The sequence below is a fragment of the Aspergillus welwitschiae genome, assembly GCF_003344945.1.
Source record: "Aspergillus welwitschiae strain CBS 139.54b unplaced genomic scaffold BDQ94scaffold_1, whole genome shotgun sequence".
Taxonomy (NCBI): Eukaryota; Fungi; Ascomycota; class Eurotiomycetes; order Eurotiales; family Aspergillaceae; genus Aspergillus; species Aspergillus welwitschiae.
In genome coordinates this window covers 2,012,822-2,034,676 of record NW_020798695.1, presented here as the reverse complement: position 1 = coordinate 2,034,676, position 21,855 = coordinate 2,012,822, and the positions used below count along the sequence as shown (strand labels likewise).

At 51.3% G+C, this 21,855-nt stretch overlaps 6 protein-coding genes across 6 annotated transcripts; 3 read left to right on the top strand and 3 right to left on the bottom strand.

Annotated features, from left to right (window-relative positions):
- Positions 1 to 359: 359 nt before the first annotated feature.
- Positions 360 to 3,466, bottom strand: BDQ94DRAFT_177077 (F-box and WD domain protein; the record flags this gene model as incomplete). Its single annotated transcript, XM_026772816.1, has 2 exons — positions 360 to 3,122; positions 3,232 to 3,466. 2 exons carry the CDS (start codon positions 3,464 to 3,466, stop codon positions 649 to 651), a joined length of 2,709 nt encoding a protein of 902 aa, XP_026632762.1. The 3' UTR covers positions 360 to 648.
- Positions 3,467 to 7,713: 4,247 nt separating this feature from the next.
- On the top strand, positions 7,714 to 10,846 carry BDQ94DRAFT_8163 (Rho family guanine nucleotide exchange factor CDC24). The gene is made up of 4 exons (XM_026776616.1): positions 7,714 to 8,827; positions 8,887 to 9,135; positions 9,188 to 9,374; positions 9,435 to 10,846. Exons 1-4 carry the CDS (start codon positions 7,853 to 7,855, stop codon positions 10,796 to 10,798), a joined length of 2,775 nt encoding a protein of 924 aa, XP_026632761.1. The 5' UTR covers positions 7,714 to 7,852; the 3' UTR covers positions 10,799 to 10,846.
- BDQ94DRAFT_8164 (uncharacterized protein) lies at positions 10,847 to 11,751 on the bottom strand. The gene has a single exon (XM_026776617.1). It carries the CDS (start codon positions 11,416 to 11,418, stop codon positions 10,894 to 10,896), a length of 525 nt encoding a protein of 174 aa, XP_026632760.1. The 5' UTR covers positions 11,419 to 11,751; the 3' UTR covers positions 10,847 to 10,893.
- Positions 11,752 to 11,856: 105 nt separating this feature from the next.
- Positions 11,857 to 12,574, bottom strand: BDQ94DRAFT_8156 (uncharacterized protein). Its single transcript, XM_026776610.1, has 2 exons — positions 12,305 to 12,574; positions 11,857 to 12,106 (listed from the first exon to the last, which is right to left on the bottom strand). The coding sequence occupies exons 1-2, from the start codon at positions 12,422 to 12,424 to the stop codon at positions 11,888 to 11,890; spliced, it is 339 nt and encodes a 112-aa protein (XP_026632759.1). The 5' UTR covers positions 12,425 to 12,574; the 3' UTR covers positions 11,857 to 11,887.
- A 200-nt stretch (positions 12,575 to 12,774) lies between these two features.
- Positions 12,775 to 16,229, top strand: BDQ94DRAFT_156296 (putative aminotransferase, classes I and II; the record flags this gene model as incomplete). The annotated part of the gene is made up of 5 exons (XM_026768607.1): positions 12,775 to 12,856; positions 13,120 to 13,595; positions 13,683 to 13,968; positions 14,040 to 14,607; positions 14,933 to 16,229. 5 exons carry the CDS (start codon positions 12,775 to 12,777, stop codon positions 16,227 to 16,229), a joined length of 2,709 nt encoding a protein of 902 aa, XP_026632758.1.
- A 427-nt stretch (positions 16,230 to 16,656) lies between these two features.
- BDQ94DRAFT_177074 (uncharacterized protein) lies at positions 16,657 to 21,837 on the top strand (the record flags this gene model as incomplete). Its single annotated transcript, XM_026772815.1, has 3 exons — positions 16,657 to 17,028; positions 17,127 to 17,788; positions 19,122 to 21,837. The coding sequence occupies 3 exons, from the start codon at positions 16,657 to 16,659 to the stop codon at positions 21,823 to 21,825; spliced, it is 3,738 nt and encodes a 1,245-aa protein (XP_026632757.1). The 3' UTR covers positions 21,826 to 21,837.
- Between the last annotated feature and the right edge of the window lie 18 nt (positions 21,838 to 21,855).

The following is a 21,855-nucleotide window of genomic DNA, read 5'->3' as shown; positions in this document are numbered from 1 at the left end:
ACCTGCATACTTGTGACGACTGTTCTTTCATTAGCTCATTTATTGGAGTGGGATGCGCCAGATACATTTGAACCTTTCTCCGTTTTCCAACGCTCATCGAATGGCACATATGCAAGGCGCGCATCCATCCAGGGGTCTTGTCTCAATTGTTCGAATTACTAGCGCTAGCCTGTAGAAATGTGACTGCATACTTCAAGTCTTCATCATTGGCAAAGTCATTATCAATGTCATAAGCGAACAACAAGCTGTAGTCATTTCGTCTCTGCTGACATGAACCAACCGACTCCATCGCTCCGATGCCGAAATGCTCTAAAGATAAGAGATATGAACAGAACACAACAAGGCCTGTCAAGGCCTACCCACACACATAGATAAATTCTCCACAAGAAGAGGCGAATAAACGAGATGATTCTCATGCAATATAGACAGATCACCCATGGGGCAATGATAAAAGAAAAGAGACAAAAAGAAACATAGAACAGGCTCCTAATGCACAAGAGAAATGAAAAGGAGATATTTTGGAAAATGAAATGATAAGAAGAAAACGAAAAGAATATCTTCATGAGCCACATAGGACTGAATATAACTTAGACCGAATATTATACCACATCATCTTTCCCCAACGTTGACGATAGTTATATACGACGGTCACAGCCCCGTAAAGAACTGACACGCTTCTTTGAGTTCCTCATCATCAGCAGTAAAATCCCACCCTACTATTCTCGGGTCCTGGCTTGCGCAGATTATCTTGTGCGCGTCGAATTGGAGCTTGAAGATCCTCGAGGTAGGTGGTTGATGGGGGGCGGCAGGGAAGGCTCTCACTCGGGGGTGTTGTTGTTGCTGAGCATGCGGTGGTAGTGGTGGTGGTCTCATTGGAGCGCCGGCATGCATGATGGGCGGGGGAGCTGGAGCTTGAGCTTGAGCTTGAGATGTGTTTTGCTGGACGGTGGGGGGAAGGTTGTTGGAGATGAGGAGGGCCGGGTTCAAGGCTAGGTGCGCGGGCCAGGGTGCATTATGTGATGAGAGGTCGTGGGTGTTGGAGTTGGTTGTAGGCAATCGTGGTGGTTGTGTTTGATGCTGCTGGTTCTGGCCTTGCTGTGGTGCTCCACCGCCTGCTGATATCGCGGCGGCTGCCATGGTAGCTTGGGCTTGTTGCGCCTGGTGCGCTTGAGCAAAGGCGTTGGCTCGTGCGATTGTCTGGCGTGCAGCGGAATCTAAGTGGCTGTATGAGGCATTCGCAGCGGCGTCTGCCTGTCGGAGTCTCTGGCCTACAACCCAGCGGCCTTCATTATCCTTTTTCCAGATGATGATGGTCTCGTCGTATGAGCCGGAGACGATTCGTCCCCATTGGCTTCCGCCTCCCCCTGGAGGGATTTTGGCGCCCAGTGCTTTGATGTCTCTGGGGTTCCGAGACCCGTTGGTGTTCTGCTGATATCCTGCGCGCCGAAGGGCACTAGGGCCAAGATCAACGTTTGCATTGGTGCGCTGGGCGTCACGGAACTCGTTGTCGACAGCCAGAGCTTCCAGTCGTAAGGCCTCCTCGGCTCCCGGTGGGTCTCCGAAACCAGCTTGAACTGTTCGAACGAGGTTGGCATGTCCGTGCAGGCAGGCCACTTCGGCACCGGAGGCGTGGTCGAAAATGCGAACTGTATCATCGTTGCTTCCGCTGATTATACGTTTGCTGTCGAACTGCACGCACGCAATGCCTTTTTCGTGGCCTATCATTGTCTTTCTACAAGCGCCGTTGCGCAGGTTCCAGACCTTGATCAAGCGATCGCCCGAGGCGGACACGATCTCATCCTCGTTGAGCTGAATAGCATTCACTGCGGCTGTATGTCCGTCAAGGATCATCAGCAATGAGTATGGGGCTAAAGTTCTGATGTGATTCTTGGCGATTTCGGCTTCAAGTACGAAAGCGGGGACGTCGCTTGTGTTGACAATATACGACGGATAGGAGACGCCCGAGCCCTGAAAAACAGAGGGGTAGTCCTTGTCCAACGGAGTGAGATGACGCCTGTTCCAGACCTTGATAAGCTTGTCCTTGGAGCAAGTTACTATATAGCGTTCGTCGAATCGGAGATTCAGGACAGAGTCATCATGAGCTGGCGCAATTTCGTGAAGCTTCTCTCCAGTGGAAAAGCGCCAAATTATCACATTCTTGTCGCTGCTTCCCGACACAATGATATCTTCAGATGGGCGGGGGTCGAACTGAAGACAGAGAACCGACTTTGAGTGGCCTTGGAGAGGCGGATGCCATAGTCGCTTCGTGTCCAGGTCCCATACTCGAACAGTCTTATCCCGACTACCACTGACCAACCATTTCTCGGTAAACTGGATCGCATATACACACTCTTGGTGAGATTCTTCCATGTGATTCGGATGGGGCAGTTGAAAGTTCGTGAAACGGCCCTTGGTCCAGTTCTCTTCCAGCCGCCTCCGTACCCGATACAGATGCGGCCAATTCATCTTTGCAGCACCATTGGGCATTCGAATTAATAGTGGCGACTTGGGGGGGCTAGAGTTCGTAGAAATTTGCTGCAAATGTGACTTCGATTGGGCAGTTCCTGACGACTCATGGCGGGCGCTAGATGATTGTTGCCCAGCTGCGTTCGCCAGTCCTCGATCGTTTGACGCATCACTCATGGGATGATCGCCTTCAATATCCGCCGCTGCGGAGGGCTGCAGCCCATTTCCTTGCACGGCCTCATTGTTATCCAGTGATCCTGCTGCGCGAGAGTCTAGCCAGCTGGGGGGTACGCGCTTCTTCTGTTTCGGTTCACCGAGATCCGGGTCTATATGCCTCAACCGAGATTTTCGGAGCTGGGGGGATTCCAATCCCGAGTGTTCCTGTTCGTACGTATGCACGGCGTCAATGTCGACCCGCCAGCCTTCGCTGATATATAAGTCTCTCCAAAGGCGGGTGTCAAAAATGCGACTACGCCAGGAGCGAGATGCCAAGGAAGCTGTTACCAACGTTTGAGGGTCGAGGTAGGAAAAGATCTCGGCGGTGATCTCCGGAGGTAACTTCAGCACGGGATCCATGTGCAATAGAGGCGCTAGCTTTTCAACCACCGAGGCGACAGTGGAAGCACGCAAGGTGCGTAGAAGCTTGTAGGCGAGCTCTACATGAAACACCACAGCCTGTCAGTACGATGATGATCGCGCTAAAGAAGCCAAACAGAAGAGGAGCCTTGCGCCGGACGGGACCAAAGGAAGGGGGGCTGAACTCACCGGCTCGCTCGGCCTCACTATAAGCATTAACCCAGTCGGGGAGCGGCATCACATCATCGGGGGGCGAATTCAAAAACTCCTTGTCGGGCTGGCTTCTCGTTTCATCGGAATAACCCTCGTCGAGCTTGAAGGGCGCAGACAGCGAGGGGGCGGTGAGATCGGAGGGATAACTGGCGGCGCCCTGAAGCAGCCGGGGACGAGGGATGATCGGAGTTTGCGCGGTGTCCCTCGCCATGGGTTCGCTGGGAAATTTGCCTAGCTCAGTTTCTCTAGCCTCCTTGAGGCCTTTCCGTTCAGACAAAAGGGCGACAAGGATAGGATGGGCCTAGGTGCTCCGGCAAGGAAGCAAGGCTTGTGGTGGCTAGGGCTCCTAGGACAGTGAGAAGCAAAGAGGTGAGCTGGACACCACCCTTTCCTTCTATGGGGTTAGACAGAGATGGCTATTGGCACAACCACATAAAGAAGGACAATAGCGACCAGATTGAATTAAGGCCGAGAAGAAGAAAAAATGGAAAACTAGCAAGGCATGGCGGGTTGATGGATGAGGCAGAGTGGTTGGGGTGGGAAGCTGGTGAAGTGACGTTTTGGAGGGAGTAACTGACACCGCGGAGAGTGGAGCATCAATAATACACAAAGCAATCATGGCGTGACGGGTATTGTTTACCTGACCGGGGAGAACTCTCACTTCTCCCAGCAGTTACACCTCCATCCATACTATCAGAGCATAGTTCATGATAATCTCAGCTTTTGATCTCTGTTTACCTAAGCTATTGTGAACTTCTTCATAACGGCAATTTATGGGTCATAAGTCTGATGCCGAATAGGTCAGATGTCTAAACTCTCGAGAATCTCCCCTCATCGTATCTTCCGGCCCAACATCGGCACCACCACTTCTAGTTCAGAAAGGTGGGCAGCTCATATACCAGGTACTATTTGAGAGAAGGTAACAAATCTATATATATGTTGCATTAGCAATCATCCTGGCTTGCTCTTAGGCGATCCACAGTCCTTTCTACTTAGTAGCTCTTCGTCGCAGTCTGTACCTCCAGCCATTATGAAACCCTCTACCATCCAAGCAGTTGATCGAACCGTTCCTGTCCACATGCTCTCATAAAGACAACTCAGTAACCTTGTTGGGCCCGTCTGCTTTATCTCCGATGCTGCTGTGGGTTGAGATCTATGATAATTCACACGGTCATGATTGACAGTCTACTACTAGACTGTATACTGTTGCGTACTATGTTGATTATATACTACTAAGCGGTTTAGCTAGCACTAATCTTGTCATAAGGCTACTACGGTCTCTCTTTACTAGCCACAACTACTAGGCGCACTCGTTGAAATTATGCCCCTGCTCTTCTAAAATACCAGTTTGTTCTTTTGCATTCAAGCTTTAATTGAATGTTTGATATTCCAGGCGGAAAGCAGTCTCTTCTAACGGTTGGTCATACTAGATATTTAGTTAGGTAGCACATCTTTATAATGAGTCAGTCACATCGCTTTTATGCTCCAACTAACCTAGAGATTCTTGAACAGGATATTGCTTTGTCCTAGTGAAGATACCGTGTCTGCATGCGATGATCGATTTCTTTGACTTTCGGCCATGCTCAAGAAATTCGTCCTTACTCTCTTTACACCTAAACATCGTTTGGACGATATGCGAGATAATATATAGTATACGACTTAGTATTAAGACCCACCTTCATGCTGATGAAGTAATGCCAGTTAGACCTCCAGTCCCATAGTCACAATGTGCAGTGGCTGCTGAAACAGCTATCGAACCGAAAAGAAACAGAAAATAAGAGCACAGAATCAACCAGGATGATAAGTCTTGATGGCGCGAGCACCTTGGGTGGGGCAAACACTTGACTCGGGCAGCTCACCCTGTCCTACAAAGCGATAACGATCAACCGGGGCAAGAAGGGGTGTTCATTTACTTTTGCTGTATCCAAAAGAGAGAGATTTATCAAAGTACGAATTATGCACATCCCACTGACCCAACCACCGGGATAGAGGCTGTCACTCCTAGGCAAGGGGAGAGCAGGATGTAACTTACACCCTGTGCCTGACCGAGTTGGCGGGAACCAGTACCTTTAATTCCGATGCAGGAGGGGGCGGCAAGGTACCTCCCAGCCGGTCCTCTCCAACATCCTACGAGCTAGTGAAATGTATCCTGCAACTTGGGATCATCACCCCCCAAACCTCCGTAATTGTCATCATCGTGGGAAATAACAATTACATGCTAAAACTCGAAGTACTAGATTTTTGTCATAAGGATCCAGCTCGTCGGTGGCTTGGATCATTCCATCATCGTCCACCACCACAGCCCTGAAACTGGCGGACACCCACTTCTGTCACTTCCCCGACCAATGAAGGCGCCGTGCCCAGGGCTCCGATGGGGTCGATATCGCGACTAAAGAGGAACAACCATCTACTTGGGAATAGTTAGAGACATGGTGTCGCGGGTGTTGGTACCTGCCAGGTGGTATATGATGCTCTCCTCCTGTCTGGGATTGTATGCAGGTCGGACACCCTAACCCCTGGGAAAGCACTAGTAGTGATTGAGGATACATGAAATAGGGAAAAATGTGCGAGTGTCGATGCTGATACGACTTTGGCAAGAAGAAGAAGAAGAAGATGATGATGATGATGATGATGTTGTTGAAGACGAATCAGTGTGGTAGTATGGTATCTTCTAGGCACAGTAGATTAGTCTTAGTTCCAGGTGTATGGCTACAACAGGTGGACTGTGTAATGCTGTGTGTAGATAGTCACTGACTACCAACTATGGGGCAGCAATTTAAGCGTGCCTCGGGACTAGTTCAAATCTCAAACAGTTGGTGTGAGAGGAGTCTTCATGCAGCCGATGCCACCTCCAATCTGCTTCGGTCTTCTCGAATCCTTACCGGGGCCAACCCCAGCTTTTTTGCCAATTCCGGCCTGAATTTGAATTACTTGTTGAAATTCAAATCTTTCGCTTCTAAAGTCGGTCAAATATGACTTGACCATCAATTCCCCCCAAGTGAGCTAAGTGGCTCTTGAAGATTCCAGATTCTACTTCGTAACTTCTTTGAATTTGTTGTTGTTGTTGTTGTTGTTTGGTGCTCCTCATTCCTGTCTCCGTTGCCCGGACTCTCCCATTATTATTATTATTAGTATATACTTTGTATGAAATTGCGCGACTCTCATACTTGCCTTTCCCACCTTTCACGATCGGCTATCTACTTTACTATCTGATTCTTCATCAGCTTCTCCTCTTGGTATGTTGCCGCCTCCTTCTTGTCCTTCTCCTTCTCTCTCTCTCTCTCTCTCCCTCCACTCTTCTCCCTTCCCCCCTCCACTCGATACTGACTAGTAGTATCTACTGCGGTCTCCTCTCTCCACTCCAAAACCCACTCACCCGAACACCACCTTTCTCTCCCCTCCCCCCCTCTCTCTCTCTTCCACCCCCCTTTAATCATCCCGTCCTGGTCAGTCAGTCCTTCCTTCCGACTGACTAGTTCCAAGCAGTTAGTACAGAGTAGTTGTCGGGAAGTTTTGTCACTTCTTCACTTGTCGACTGGAGCTGACGCGCGCTACCACTCAGTCGGGCAAACTGGACCATTTGACTGGCCTGGACTCTCTTTCTTTACCCTTCCCCATTCCGGTGTTTCCATCTCTTGTCCCTCTGCTTGTGTCTATCCTTTGGTTTCTCACATTTTCCCTCCTTTCTTCCCCATTGACCACCTCCCCCTCCATCCATCCCCTCCCCTCCTCCTCCCTCTCTTGTTTCTTTCTCTCCTTCCGGGTTTGTTTTCCACCCTTATTTTCGTATCATAGCTATTTTTATTAGTTTTTTTCCATTTAAATTGACCTTCACCTACGGTTCCCGGCGGTACCGCTCCAGGGATCCTTTCCCGTTCCCAATCTATCTGATTTCCACCTTTCAGCTGTTCTCGGTTGAGGGGCAAAATCCGCCTCTCTGGAACCTCGCTGCTTACTGCTGCTCTTACTGCTGCTCATTCTCTGGTTCCTGCTTACTACGTGCCTGCGCTTGCCTGGCTGCAGCGGCAAATCAAACCCCACACCCAGCATTTCTATTTTTCTCGATCCTTCTTGGGTTTCGGGTTCGCCATCTTTTGATCAGGAAGGGCGCTGTCGCCAGCAAGGGCCGGAGATTTGTCCCTGGCCAAGGCCATACTAATTTTCTATTATAAGCGCAGAGCTTCCCCGAATTACAAAAACCAACATCCAGTCGTCGCGTGAACTCGTCGACCCAGGGTGTATTTTATTTTAAATCCAACGCTTTGGATCAACTTCTGGCGACGAGGGTCGAGACACGGAACAACAGCTCGCGGTTTGACTCAGCTTTTTAGGGAGAGTTAACTAATAGTTAACGTACCACCATCTCCACTCCTAAGGTTCCTTAGCTGCTCGCTTGTCCCATCCATCCCGCATCGGTCCACCGGCTCGCATCCAGTGACCCATGCTCGACTTGATCCTCGTGCAAGCACGCCTGTCATTTCCTTCCTCTTCCTTCCTCCGTCGGTCTGCTGCGCAGATTTGAAGTCCTTCGCTCCTCCCCCACATTGTCGCCGGCCTCCACTCCTTACGGTCCGAGTCGGCCACCACTCCCGTCAAGATGGCTGAGACCATCACCATGAATGGCGGTCCTATCGCCGAGGACAACATCATCAACCGCCGCGGCGGCGAATCGATCTATCAGAGCTGCGTCAACCTCAAAAAGCGCCTGGCCGAAGTACCGAACTTCGAGCCCCATATGCGAGAGATGGAGGAAGCCGATTTGGCTCAGGGGAACACCGACCCGGTGGCGTCGCTGTGGAATTGTCTCCGGACGGGCTATCCCTTACTGACTATCTACAATGCCTCCGACCCCGAAGAGTTCCTGGAGATCGATACAACGAAAGTTGCCGAGGCCAAACGCCCGAAAGCCGCCACCTTCAAATTCCTCCATGCGTCTCTGAAGGAGCTGGGATTCCCTCAGCAAGACTGCTTCCTTATCACGGACCTTTACGGCGAAAACACCACTGGCTTCACCAAAGTGATTAAGATGGTTAACCGGGTTCTGGACATCCTGGAGATGCAGGGACAGCTGAAGCGACCGTCGGATATTGGAGCAGGGGCCCCGGCGAAAGGTGCCGTCAAGCTCACCAAACGGGAACACATTCTCAAGGAGTTACTGGAAACGGAGCGCGACTATGTTCATCATCTCCAGAACCTACAGGCCCTGAAAAAGGAACTAGAAGAGACAAGTGCCGTGAATGGTGATGCTAGCCATCAGATTTTCTTGAATCTCAACAATCTGCTTGATTTTGCTCAGCGGTTCTTGATCCGTATCGAACAGCACTATGCGCTGCCCGAAGAGAAACAAAACTGGGGTGAGCTGTTTATCCAGCACGAGGAGGCCTTCCGGCAATACGAGCCCTTTATCGCCAACCAGATGCGCTGTGATGAGATCTGTCTCAGAGATTGGGACAAGATCCACATGGCTCCGCGTTCGAAGGACCTGCTCCAGATGGTGGCGCAACCCGCAACCCTGAACGGTTTCTTTGTCAAGCCTTTCCAGCGCTTGACTAAATACCCCCTGATGTTAGGAGTAAGAGTCCCCTCGTCTTAGAACATGACCATTCAGTCACGTTACTGACTGTCACGCAGGAACTGTTAAAGCAGACAGAAAACCCGGACCTCCGGACTGATATCCAACGAGCCATCGACGCTATCCAGACCGTTTTAGACTCGGCAAACGATGCCATTGACAAAGAGCACCTGCAGTCAGCCGTCAAAGACCTCGATGAACGAGTTGATGACTGGAAGGCCTTGAAGATTGAAGCATTTGGCGACCTTCTCCGTTTTGGCACCTTCTCGGTAATCAAGGGTGACAATGGCAAAGACTCGGAGAGAGAGGTTTGTAGCCTTTCTCTGGCTCTGTTAAGCGTAGCCAGCTAACTTCTGGCAGTATCATATCTATCTCTTCGAACGGATTCTCCTCTGCTGCAAGGATATTAACCCCAACAAGCAAAAGTCGAAACTGAATTTAGGCAAAGACAAGCCCGCTGCGACGATTAAAGGCAGGCCGCGACTTCAGCTCAAAGGCCGCATCTACATGGCGAACGTGACAGATGTGCTTTGCCTTCCCAAGCCAGGTACGAGAACCTTTGGTCATCCATTCACGGGGCTACTTTGACTAAATGATTCTGTGACAGGCTCTTATCGCATTCAGATCTTCTGGAAGGGTGATCCAGGAGTCGTGGACAATTTCATCATCCGCTATTCGAACGAGGACATTATGCGCAAATGGAGCAGGGACATCGAGGCACAGCGGGCGATTCAGGCAGAGCAGCGCAGCGCTCGCAACACCGGCACCTCCGAGACCGAATTTACGTACATGAGATCCATGGCCAACATGCCAAACCCGTATCAGCAGGAGTACGATGCCGAAGAACAAGCAGCCACGCAGGAAGCTGGCTTCTTCTCGGAATTCCCGATGAGCCGTAACGCCTCCAGCACCAGCCTCAGAACCCGTTCAGCAACAGGAGGAAGCGGTAGCTCCGGTCGCCCTCGCATACCTGTACCCGATCCGAATCTGTCATTGCACACTCATCTTTCTGGAGGCAGTATGTCGCCAGCAGAGAGGAATGCTCCGTCTTACTTCTCCCCCGTCGCCGAAACTCCGTCTACGCGGTCCAGCTCCCAGTCTACTGGATATTTCCATGGTCGTCAAGTGACACCTACGGCTAATTGGAATGAAGAAAATGCTCGGTATACAGCCCCGGCTTTGTCCCGTGCGACGTCAAGAGATGGGCCTAATTCAAATCCTTATTTCAGCGGTGCTCCGAATGGACGAAGTACTCAACGACCCTCACTCCCTCCGATGTCAGGGGCTCAGGCGGCAAATGGCATGGCCCAGCGAATGCGATCTGCAAGTAGCCCCGATATCCACAACCACAACCCGGAAATGCGTCGTTACATGGGCGCCCATACGATGCAGACCGTCGACAATGTGCCCGTCCCGCCAATCCCCGCTCATATATCCAGCATGATGGCGCCTCCCAACCGCAGCCAGAACAATTCCCCCACCAATGCCAGCCTCCCCATTCGCAACGCAAACCACCTTTCCAACTCTCAGCAACATTCCGATCCCCGGCATGTCCCGCAAACGCATTTCCACGAGCCCCAATACTCCGACTACCGTCCTAGCACATCGGCCACCGATCAGCCCACGTCTCCACTGAGCCACGAGCCGGATGAGGAGCCCCTCATGCCGACTCAACTAAAGGTCAAGGTGAATTTCGATGATAACTACGTCACGCTGGTCATTGCCAGCAACATTATGTTCCGCTCCCTCATCGATCGTGTGGACGCCAAGCTGGCCCGATTCACCAACCGCTCAATTGGCAGCAAGTCGGTCAGGCTACGATACCGGGACGAAGACGGAGATTTCGTTACGATTGATAGCGACGAGGCCGTTCAACTGGCCTTCATGGAGTGGCGCGAACAACAGCGTGACATGCTCGCTAGGGGTCAAGTAGGAGAGATTCAACTCTACTGTCAGGCAGTGGAGACTTAGATACGATAGAGCTGGGGCAATGGCATATGTTCCAGTACTGAAGATTATTTTCTGCTTATTCTCTCTCTCTCTCTACCTTATTTTGTTTTCTATTGTTACCTTTCGTCCTTGGTTCTCCGACCATCGCTACATTTGATTTTCTCTCCGCATCTCATTCTGTGTGAGTTGGCTAGAGACGAGACATTGTCACCGGCGTTGTCTCCTTGGTTCGCTCGACGACTCACATCCAACTGGATTGGCTGGAGAGCGTTGGAGAGGCTATTGATTCTATTCGCATGGGTTAAGGGAGAGGCAAAATAAAAAAAGATTAACGGCCGGGGCGCTTGAGATTCTTGATGGTCCCTGGCAAGGAGCCGGTTTTGTGAGTTTGCTTCGGACACCCTGTTGGGATTTGGGAGAGGCGGCTCTCTGCTCTGGGAAATGTTGATGACTCTCCATTTGATCTGATCTACCATGACTGCATGATGTATGTATACCGCTGTTGGTTTTTCATTTTTCATTTTTTTCCCTTCTCTTCTTTTTACTATTTGCGCAGGACGGATGTCGGTCATAAGAGACGAGCTGTATAGTGTTCCTGCATATTTGGCCTTGGGATGGACTTTGATGTTGCGGTACCTCATCTGTTGTGTCTTGATTTGTTGCTTTCTACTTTTTCTTGCTGGCTTCCCTGCTGGCCCTGTCAATGATAGTATTACGACCTTAGATTTCCTTGGTACTGGGTGCAGATATAGAGCGTGAACAATTGCCGAAGATAATTGCTCCAAAAATAAAACTGAAAGGAGTAGAAGTAGATAGGAGATAGGTCAGTCAGTACCTGGCGGGCGCCATAATTCCACGGATCCATCAGTACCGAGAAGTGGAACTTCGGGCACTCCACGGTCCAAACCAACGGGGCCTGAAAGGGCTGAAAGGGGGGTGTGGGTGTCCGTCAGTTAGTCCCTGTCATCAGACAGGTCGCACCTCTGAGATGCCGTCTATCCGATTGTATACCAAAGATAGATAGACAGATCGATAGGGGATAAGGGGGAGGAGGAGGAGGAGCAGCAGCCACCGCCACTCGTCTTTTGCTGCTGGGGCCGGAAATCGATTCTACGTATGGAGAGTACTTTGCATCGTCTCGGAAGGGTATGGCAGATGATTTGATTCATTGGAGCCGGTGTCGGATCCCAGCCGAAAGAGAGTCCACTGGAGCCCGTCGATCGGGACTGAGCCACGGGAAAATGGTTGCGGTCTGGACGACGGTTGGGTCACTATCGATTCTGGCTTCGACGATTCGTCACGTATGCGGTGGCAGTTGACCCTCGACCTCTAAACTAGTCAGTTAGTGAGGCATTTTACTGTGTAAGGATGCTTTTCTTTCCCTGGCCGGGCGGCAGTTGCGCGATTATTTCTGCTCCTAATTTGGTCCCAGTTGACTGGTGCCTGCGGGCTGAAACTAGTAGGCATTTATTTGTCGCAGATGACAGGAGTAGGAAAAGGAGAATGGCAATCGATTGATGGATGTACCTGGTTGAAGTCTTGAGTCTGGGTCTGGGTCTGGGTCGAAGGCGATATCCGTAGATTGGGCGGAAAGGAAAAGTTGGAGAAAGCAAGTTCCAACAGCAAGCAATCAGTTGGAGGAGCCATCCTTAACGCCTTACAAGAGAAAAATTAACCACTGTACCTTCTTCTCTGGCCGCCTTTTTTCTGTTTCCTTTTTCCTTCCCTGTCTGACTTCGTCTTCATTCTTATTTATTCATTGATATATCCTTTCTCTCTCCCCTCTTGCTTCTCTTTCTCCAACTCCTGTTCTTTGGAGAGAAAGTTCTATCTTTGCGCTACTTTGCCTAATCTTTTCTTGTTCTATTCGTACGGTTCTTAAGTTAACCCCAATTCTTAAATACTTTCTTACCCTTTGGTCCAGGGAACTCCGATAGCTTGCATACACTAGATTGCTTTCTTCCCCAGAATTTGCGACTTGGCAAAAGCAGCCCAGCATGTCTTTCTCCGGCCGCCGCTTGAGCATCCTGCGCCCCTCCAACCGCCGCTTCTCGGTCGGCAAGGAGTTGTCTGAGAACGGTATGTCGATCGTCTTATTTCTTTCTCTTCTTTTCTTTTTCTTTTTCTTTTCTTTTCTCTTAGTATGCTCTGTACTCTACACTCTTGCTCCATGTCTACCGCCGCGATCATGCGGAGATGTGGTTTTGCATCGCAGCAAGGCTGAATGTTTAGCCTTGTGCATGAGGGGCACATATTCCTCCGTTTTCTTCAACAACAAAAGCTACTAGTCAAAAGCAGACTATTGCAGGCATTCCAACTGACTTAACATCCTTGCCATGCAGAACTCCGTTCCGAAACCCATCGTCAGTTCCGTAGCGCCCACGAAGGTCACCGTCCCCATGCCGGTCTTGATGCCTCCCGTGCCTCTACTGGTGTTGTCTGGTGTACCGAGCGTGCCACCGAACATGGTTATGCTGAGGATCCCTCCGCCTGGGCCAACCTAGGCCAGGGTGCGCCTGAAGCCGATGATGAGATCGAGGGCAGTTTCCCTCGCCCGACTTCCATCCCCATCACCTCCGCCGCCCGTGAGTACGGTCCGACCGCCGGTATCAAGCCTCTGCGTGCCGCCGTCGCTCGCCTCTACAATGAGCACTATCGTCAGGGCAAGGCCAGTCAGTACACTTGGGAGAACGTCTGCATTGTTCCCGGTGGTCGTGCGGGTCTGATCCGTATTGCTGCTATTCTGGGAAATTCGTACTTGTCTTTCCCTATCCCTGATTACTCGGCCTACTCGGAGATGTTGTCGCTGTTCAAGAACGTGAGTGCAATTAGTGACTGACGTTGGAGGACTGTGGTCATGATTTAGTTTACTGGACCTATCTGGGCTGACTTTGGAATTCAATAGATCGCTCCTATTCCCATTCCCCTCGCCCAAGACGACCACTACCACATCCACCCCGATAAGATCGCCGAGGAGATCGCTCGTGGAACGTCTGTGTTGCTGACCTCCAACCCTCGTAACCCTACCGGACACTTTGTCTCCAACCCCGAACTGGCTCAGATCCAGGACATCTGCAGAGATCGTGCGACTCTGATCCTGGACGAGTTCTACGGCGGCTACAACTACACTACCGACTGTGACGGAACCACGATCAGTGGTGCCACCAACGTGGAAGATGTCAACAAAGATGGTTCGCCCGCTGACCCTCCCTGAACAAACGAGAACCGGTGCAGGTTGTTCCTGCCATGCTGACTCTAACAGATGTGCTTTTGATTGACGGTCTGACCAAGCGTTTCCGTCTTCCGGGTTGGCGTATCGCTTGGGTTGTGGGCCCCAAGGAGTTCGTCGATGCCCTGGGCTCTGCTGGTTCCTACCTGGACGGTGGTGCCAACGCGCCTTTCCAAGAAGCCGCCGTTCCCATGCTCGAGCCGTCGCTGGTGCGCGCGGAGATGAAGGCCTTGCAGGTGCACTTCCGCGAGAAGAGAGACTTTGTTGTTGGGCGCCTGCGTGAGATCGGTTTCCGCATCGACGACGTGCCCCAGGCCACCTTCTACATCTGGCTTGACCTGACGTCCCTGGACCCTCCTCTTCCCAAGGAGGCCAACCTGTCCGACGGACTGAACTTCTTCAACGCCCTCTTGACCGAGAAGGTCATTGTGGTCCCTGGTATCTTCTTCGACCTTAACCCCGCTCACAGAAGAGATCTGTTCGACAGCCCTTGCCACCACTTCGTTCGTCTGAGCTACGGCCCGAAGATGGATGTTCTGAAGATGGGTCTGGACGGTATCGAGCGGGTCATCCGTAAGGCTCGGGCGCAGTTCGAGCCCAAGTGGGAGGACGAGGTGGCTGTCCAGGATGACTAAACGGGTCGTGATTCCTAGCATTTATACACGTAGAGCAATAGAAGACAGCATCAGCGTAGGGCATATATATACCTTTGAGAAGCCATAATTGATTTGTTCATTATAAATATAATAGATATGGCATGAATAGCTTGTTCTTGTCCACGCTGTGCCTCCGAGACAATACAGGGAGACGACGAATGCCGATCGCAGCCCACATTGCATCACGTGATACCCGGCTCATCTCGCGGTCGCAAAGGACATCCATCCCCTTAATCCTAGCTATTCAGTATCTCTCTCTGGACCGTCCAGTTGCTTGCACCTGAAAGCAGCTGGAACTGCTGCGCAATATGACGTGCTCGCGGTTATGGCCATCAACGTTCAGCGCGTCCTGAACCTGACCGTCTTCACCTTCTTCTCCGTGGTCCTGTTCCTCTGCATCATTCTGACTCCGGCCGATGCGATCTACCAGTGCTACATCACGCAGCGCCTCACGAACATCTTCATCATCACCGGCGGCTACGTTGTCACCTTTATCCTCGCGGTCTTGATCTACACCACGCGTATATATACCAACCGAACCGTTCTCTCCGGCATCCCTAAAGCATGGATCCCCGTCGAGCGAGAAGACGTTGGCAAGAGTGTGCGCCGACTGGTTAAGGAGGGTCTGGCGCATAGTGCGATCATAGCCTACCAGGCTCGACCCAGAGACATTGCAGCAGACGGATATGATTTCTCAAGCTATGAATCACTCCTGGTGGACTACGACAATCCGCCTTGGGGTCAGGTCGAGCACCCCGGATGGTCCTCGCCATCGTGTCCTGACTTGCCCGACCTACCGTATCGAACTGTGGTCCAGGAACTGCCTCATCTCATTGAGGCCAAGGCCGTGTCACTAGCTCCTCCCGATCCAATCTTCACGGCCACTCAGCGGGCGCTTCACGCGCCTTTCCCCGAAACCGAAGAGTCGATTCCTGACACGCGGGTAGTGGAAGTACTACGCCGGCCGACATCGATGGGTCTGCGGGGATATTTGCAGCATCTGACTGCACTGGATGTGATTGATCCGCCGGAAATTGGGATGGAATTTGTCACTCTGTACGAGCGGGCGCGCTTTTCGACGCGTGAGCTACACGAGGCTGAGTTCAGGACTTTGATGCATGTGTTTGCGGAGCTCCTGAGGGGGATGAAGGTTTTGGATCCCCAGATCTTGGATGAGTTGCGGGGTGGGAGTTCCCAGGCTGAGAGTGAGTCTCTTATCGGGCCCTCGGACGAGGAAGGCGAGACCGATACGGTGGATTCCTATGGAGATAGTGAAGCTATGTCGCGGGGCCGGAGTAATAGTCTGCGGCCTTCAAATGCGTCCACTTGGGAGGGCGCCAGACAGGGTCGCTGGTCGCCTGTTTGGTCGAGACGCTCGGAGGCGCAGCGAACCCTGGCGCCTCCTCGGACGCCATCAATGCGGTCGCTTCGGCGAGTGCAATCGAATGTGTCTGGTAGCTCCGGAGGAAGCGTGATTCGCCTGGTCGAGACCCGGAGTCCGACGGACTTACCGTACGCTTATAATGTTGGCAGCAGCAGCCGCGTCGACGGTAGACCTCAAACATAGATAAGAATTGGAGAAACCCATTCTGGATAATTATACGAATAAAGATGTGATTTCTGTCCTATATTCGCAATATGCCACCATTATTTACACGGCAGTTCTCATTGGGCCTTATTAGGTCATATCCACCTGCCCTGTGTTTCCCCAACGCCCAAAAAAGAACTGCCCCCTCAAAACAACCCCCCACTTTAGAAATCGGCAAAGAGTGCTCCTGCTGTGACGTAAGCCAATCGGAGGTCCGGCAGCAGCCGACAGCCGCATCACGTCGGCGTGGCTTTCCGTCCTTGGCAAGGCGGCGATTGATAAGATCTGGCGGTTCGCAAAAAGTCCGAATGAAAGAAAAGAAACATTCCCCTCCCTATTTCCTATTCACCTTCCCTCCTCCTCCTTTTTCTTCTTTTTCCTCACATTCCCGATCCATTCACTCACAATGCAATCCATACTCCAACGAGGCCGCTCATTCTTCACCCCGACCCCCTCGGCCACCCCGCAGGATAGTCCCAAAGACAGCCCCAAACCCGAGGAGGATAATGATGCAGCCCCCTCGGCCGACACGCTTTTCCCAAAGACCGACCCCGCCGTGGACGGCGAGGAATGCCTGCACGACTGTGCGTCCTGCACGGTGAAATACCCTGCTAAATTCGATGTCGACCAGGAGGATAACATGTATGGGAATATCAATGGCTGGTCGACGCACGTGCTGGTTGCGACCGGGAAGTCGGATTGGGTGAGGGATGTTGCGGATGAAGAGGGTAGTGTCATGGAGGCTATTGAGAAGGGGGGACTGGTGCCTAGTAATGGGGTATGAAGACACCGTCACAGTTGCAGTTTGTTGAGGCTGCGCGATAAAAGAAGAATTGTGAGGAAGGAAGCTAATCGGGTGTTTGTGTGTTGCTTTAGAAACTGAAATTATCCGCCTCCAATATGCCCGTCCCGGACGAGTATCATTATCATGATGCGGGCAAGCAGCCTACGACTGTGTTGCTTCTGCCCAGGTTTACCATTGTTGATCATGTTACGCCGCAGCTGGCGCCGGATTTGATCAAGTATTTTGTTAATCGGTCGCCGACGACTACTACCCCTCTAGGCGGTGCTGTATCCGAGTCTGCGGCCACTGGAAACAACAATGAGGATGAGCAACAGCAACAACAACCCTCAATCGAAGAACAACAGGAAGAAGAAAACATCGACATTCATACCCTTACCTCCCTCCGCTCCCGCCCCTCCCCTCACTCCGCCGTTATTCTGCTCTGTTCGCACCGCACCCGCGACGCCCGCTGCGGGCAGTCCGCGCCACTCCTCCGCAAGGAGTTCGAGCGCCATTTGCGCCATCTAGGCTTGTATCGGGATATGGATGATGAGAGGCCCGGTGGTGTGGGGATTTACTTTATTAATCATGTTGGTGGGCATAAGTATGCGGCGAATGTGATTATTTATCGAAGGAGGGACTTTGAGTGGTATAAGAAGACGGAGGAGGGAGCTGGAGAGACAGAGGAAGAGGGTGCGGCGCAGGGCATCTGGCTTGCGAGGGTGAGGCCGCAGGATTGTGAGAATATTGTGAGGTATACGGTGTTGCAGGGGAAGGTGGTTAAGCCGGGAGAGCAGTTGAGGGGTGGGTTTGATAGGGAGAGGGGGGTAACGAGTTGGTAGGATTCATTCTTTGTTGCTTGGCAGCTGGGTGGTATACGTATATAAGATGATGATGATGATGACAGGGGTTATGTTTGTATAGCAATGAGTTACATAGAATGGGTATGGGTAATAGGTATATACAAGGAACCAATGAACATGCATGGGATCACAGCTGCTTACCTTACACTGAATTTGTCCCACCATTAACCCTCTCAATTTAACTATTCCCCAAAAGAATCCAAGACAATTACACAGACCACATCATAATCCCATCCATCCACTCTCCCATTAAGCATAACCCTCCCCATCCCCATCCGACCCACGGAAGTACTCCATAATAGCTTTCAAAGCTTCCCCCAAACCCCAGTGAAGTCAATAATAAGCTCTTTCCACATCCAAACAACCTAGATAAAGTCAACCAGGTAAACCCCAAGCTACCTAATCTACTCGCAGTTACCTGTCAAGTAAACGAAAGTACTAAGTGTCATCTCGATTTACTTTACAGACATACCTAGGTTGATTACGATCTTCTCCCCTCACCGACCAACCACATCCGTCCTCGCTAATGCTTCCCGCATCGGGCTAAGATTGTCCCAATACGAGCGGGAAAGAATCGCTATTGATCAGCAAGCAGCAAGTAGTTAGTTAGCCTCAGGCTATCTATCTATTACTTATCCACCTCGCTAAGACGAGGGTTGGTTTGGTTGGCAGCGGAGAATTATTAACCTAGTTAGTTGGTCAGGACTGCAGTAGATTAGTTCGTTAGTAACTAACTTGGTTACGTAAGTATGTACTTGGTGTGAGTATTGGTATGGAAATACGGGAGTGGTGTGTATTGGTACGTGACGGTACTTACTATATTTCCTTTTCTGGATGGTATTGGTATACTTACATTTACTTCGGTTTTGATGAAGGTTGAAGTGAATTTGATTGAGTGATGGTTACACAGGGGAGAGTTTGTGCCACAGAAAACCAAGGAGACTAACCAAGGAGACTATTGCCTGTAGATTGTAAATAGAGCTGCCTGATCGTTGATTATTATTGCTTTTGTTGGATGAAGAAGATGATGATCATCTGTTTACATTCGTCGTTGGACGATACGATAGTATAGTTTGATAGGCACTGCAGCATCTATAGCAGCGCACAATGGGCCCATCAGGAAGCAGAAGATGGCATCTCCCACTCTTCTTCCTCTGGATTCTGTATACTGCCCCACCACCTCTACATATCCCAGCTCAATTGACCATACTAACCATCATCCAGCTTTTTCCACACTACAGGCCTATACCTCTTCACCAAAGGCTTCCTCCTAACACGCCAAACCCTCGACTCGAGAAGCAATTGCTCCCACCCTCCCATTCCCATTACCAACACCAGCACCACCTGCTGGACTACACCCACCTTCACCAAAGCCATCATCCTCCTCATCGACGCCCTCCGCTACGATTTCACCATCCCCGCCACCTCCTCCAACGAAACATACCACAACGCCCTCACCATCCTCCACACCACAGCCCTCCACACCCCCCACAATGCCCTTCTCTACCCCTTCATCGCTGATCCTCCCACCACTACCCTCCAGCGTCTGAAAGCCCTCACGACCGGCACTCTGCCCACTTTCATCGAAGCGGGGTCCAACTTCGCCGGATCAGCAATCACAGAGGATAACCTGATATCTCAGCTTCATGACGCAGGGAAACGTCTCGTCTTGTTGGGCGATGACACATGGGTGAAACTATTCCCGGGACAATTTGATACAGGGCTATCACGCCCGTATAGCTCCTTCCTGGTTGAGGATTTACATACTGTTGATGATGGGGTATATGAGCATCTTCTACCTTTACTACGAAGTAGACATACAAAGGGAAACGAGGAGTGGGACGTGATAATCGCCCATTTCCTAGGCGTCGATCACGTCGGGCATCGGTTTGGACCGGGGCATCCGGAAATGAGGGATAAACTGGTCCAAATGGATGGGATTATTAGGGAAGTGATAGGGGATATTGATGACGAGACGCTGTTGGTTGTCATGGGGGATCACGGGATGGATGAGAATGGAAATCATGGGGGTGAGACGGCGGATGAGGTACGGGCTGCGCTGTGGATGTATACGACTAGGGAGGTTTGGGGTTTCGTTGATGGTGATGCTGCTGCTACTGGTGTCGTGGGGAGAGATACGCCGCAGGTGGATTTGGTGCCGACGTTGGCATTGCTGATGGGCGTGCCGGTGCCGTTTAATAACCTGGGTCGGCCGATTGAGGAGGTGTTTGCTGGGAGGGAGGGGAGGGATTGGGGACGTTTGGTGGAGGTTAATGCTTTGGTTGTGGCACAAATCCAGAGGTTCACGAGGGAATATGAGAGGTATGGAGGGGAGGGGGTGGTTGAGTGGGATAGATGGGATGAGGTTGATGTGGACTTTGGGGATGAGCTGGCGTTAAGAGAGTACTATCAAAGGTTGAGGAGATATCAAGGGAGGATGCTAGAGGGGTATAAGCGTATTTGGGCTCAGTTTGATCCGCTGAGGATGATTGAGGGCTTGGTGGTTCTACTGCTGGGGGTTGTGAGTCTGCTATGCTTTCAGGTGAGTGAAAGCTGGCCTGATTTAGAGCAGAGATCTGGGATGGTAGCGGGAACCGTGACGGGGATTGTTGCCGTGGCTGGTCATGTTGCCTTGGCAGACACTGGTCGTGGTTCTGTCCTTGATGGTGTGATCCTGGGTGCTGCTCTGGGCAGTATTGTGTGGAATATGTGGCAGACTGATTTGAGTGTTGTGCAGTGTCTTCCGGGGGGAGTCTGGGGCTGGCAGACTGTGATGTTCACCCTGCTTCTCGGCATCGGATTTGCTTCGAACTCTTACACCATCTGGGAGGACCGTGTGGTGTTGCTCTTTCTGTCGACATTCGGGCTATGTACTCTTGGCACGTCAGGCCGGCTACACCAGGCAAAAGGGATACGTGAAACATCATTCTCAGTGATTTTCACGCTGCTGAGCCGAGTTGCCTCGCTCAGTCGGGCTTGTCGTGAAGAGCAACTGCCATTCTGCAGAACGTCATTCTATCGTCTGGAGAGCAGCTCGATATGGCAGCTATCAAGCCCGGTCATTACCGCTGTAGCCGTGGTATACATTACTCGAATGGCTCTGCAAGACCACACGGCTAGAAACCTGTTTTGGTTCGGACTCGGCATACCAAGTGCACTGCTTCTCGACACCGTCTTCAATATCCTAGAAACAGCAAGTAACAACGGCTGGCTGGTGGACTTCCTTAGCGACGACACCTCCAAAACTGTGCGCATGACTGTTGCACGAATGGTGCTGGCCATTGTCTTCATCGGGTTAGCAACTGCGTTTACAACCACTCCAAGACATAGGTCACTCGAACGGCCACTCATCTTCACAACAGCAGTGGTCCTCGCAGGCATTCTCTCAAGCACCCCAGCAGGCGGATTGTCCTTGGCAATCCTTTACTACCAGCTCATCAGTCTACGGCATCTCGTCCCCAATAACAGCTCCATCAAACCCACCATCGCAGCGCTCCTCGGAACTTTACACTTTTTCAGCACCGGTCACAACGCCACCTTATCCAGCATCCAATGGAAGTCAGCCTACATCCCATTCCGGGATACGCAGTATCCCTGGTCACCATTGCTGGTGATCATCAATACATTTGCCGCGCCAATCGTTGCAGCATGCGCCGTGCCTCTTCTTCATTCGGGGGAAAAACAGAGCCAAGCACGCTTTCTGGCCACTCATAGCACTGTTTACACTGCCTGGGCTGCCTTTACAGCATTATGGGCGTGTATCCTCCGCCGTCATCTGATGCTCTTTGCGATATTCTGTCCGAGATTCATGATGGCTGGTGGGCTATTGGTCATTGTTGATGTGCTTGCTTTGATTAATTCGGTATTACTGGCTACTAAGCCTGGGATCACAATCAGGGAGAAGACTCATATAAACAGCTCGATTTAGTTAAAGAGGGACAATAGCTTGCGTTGACGT

What these genes read in the sequence shown, in the direction of transcription:
- BDQ94DRAFT_8163 (XM_026776616.1), top strand. Translation starts at nt 7,853, where the DNA reads ATGGCTGAGACCATCACCATGAATGGCGGTCCTATCGCCGAGGACAAC. An exon ending in AATACCCCCTGATGTTAGGA is followed by an intron (nt 8,828 to 8,886) that starts GTAAGAGTCCCC and finishes ACTGTCACGCAG; the next exon opens with GAACTGTTAAAGCAGACAGA. An exon ending in GCTTTGCCTTCCCAAGCCAG is followed by an intron (nt 9,375 to 9,434) that starts GTACGAGAACCT and finishes ATTCTGTGACAG; the next exon opens with GCTCTTATCGCATTCAGATC.
- BDQ94DRAFT_8156 (XM_026776610.1), bottom strand. Translation starts at nt 12,424, where the DNA reads ATGGCTCCTCCAACTGATTGCTTGCTGTTGGAACTTGCTTTCTCCAAC. An exon ending in AGACTCAAGACTTCAACCAG is followed by an intron (nt 12,107 to 12,304) that starts GTACATCCATCA and finishes TGACTAGTTTAG; the next exon opens with AGGTCGAGGGTCAACTGCCA.
- BDQ94DRAFT_8164 (XM_026776617.1), bottom strand. Translation starts at nt 11,418, where the DNA reads ATGAGGTACCGCAACATCAAAGTCCATCCCAAGGCCAAATATGCAGGA.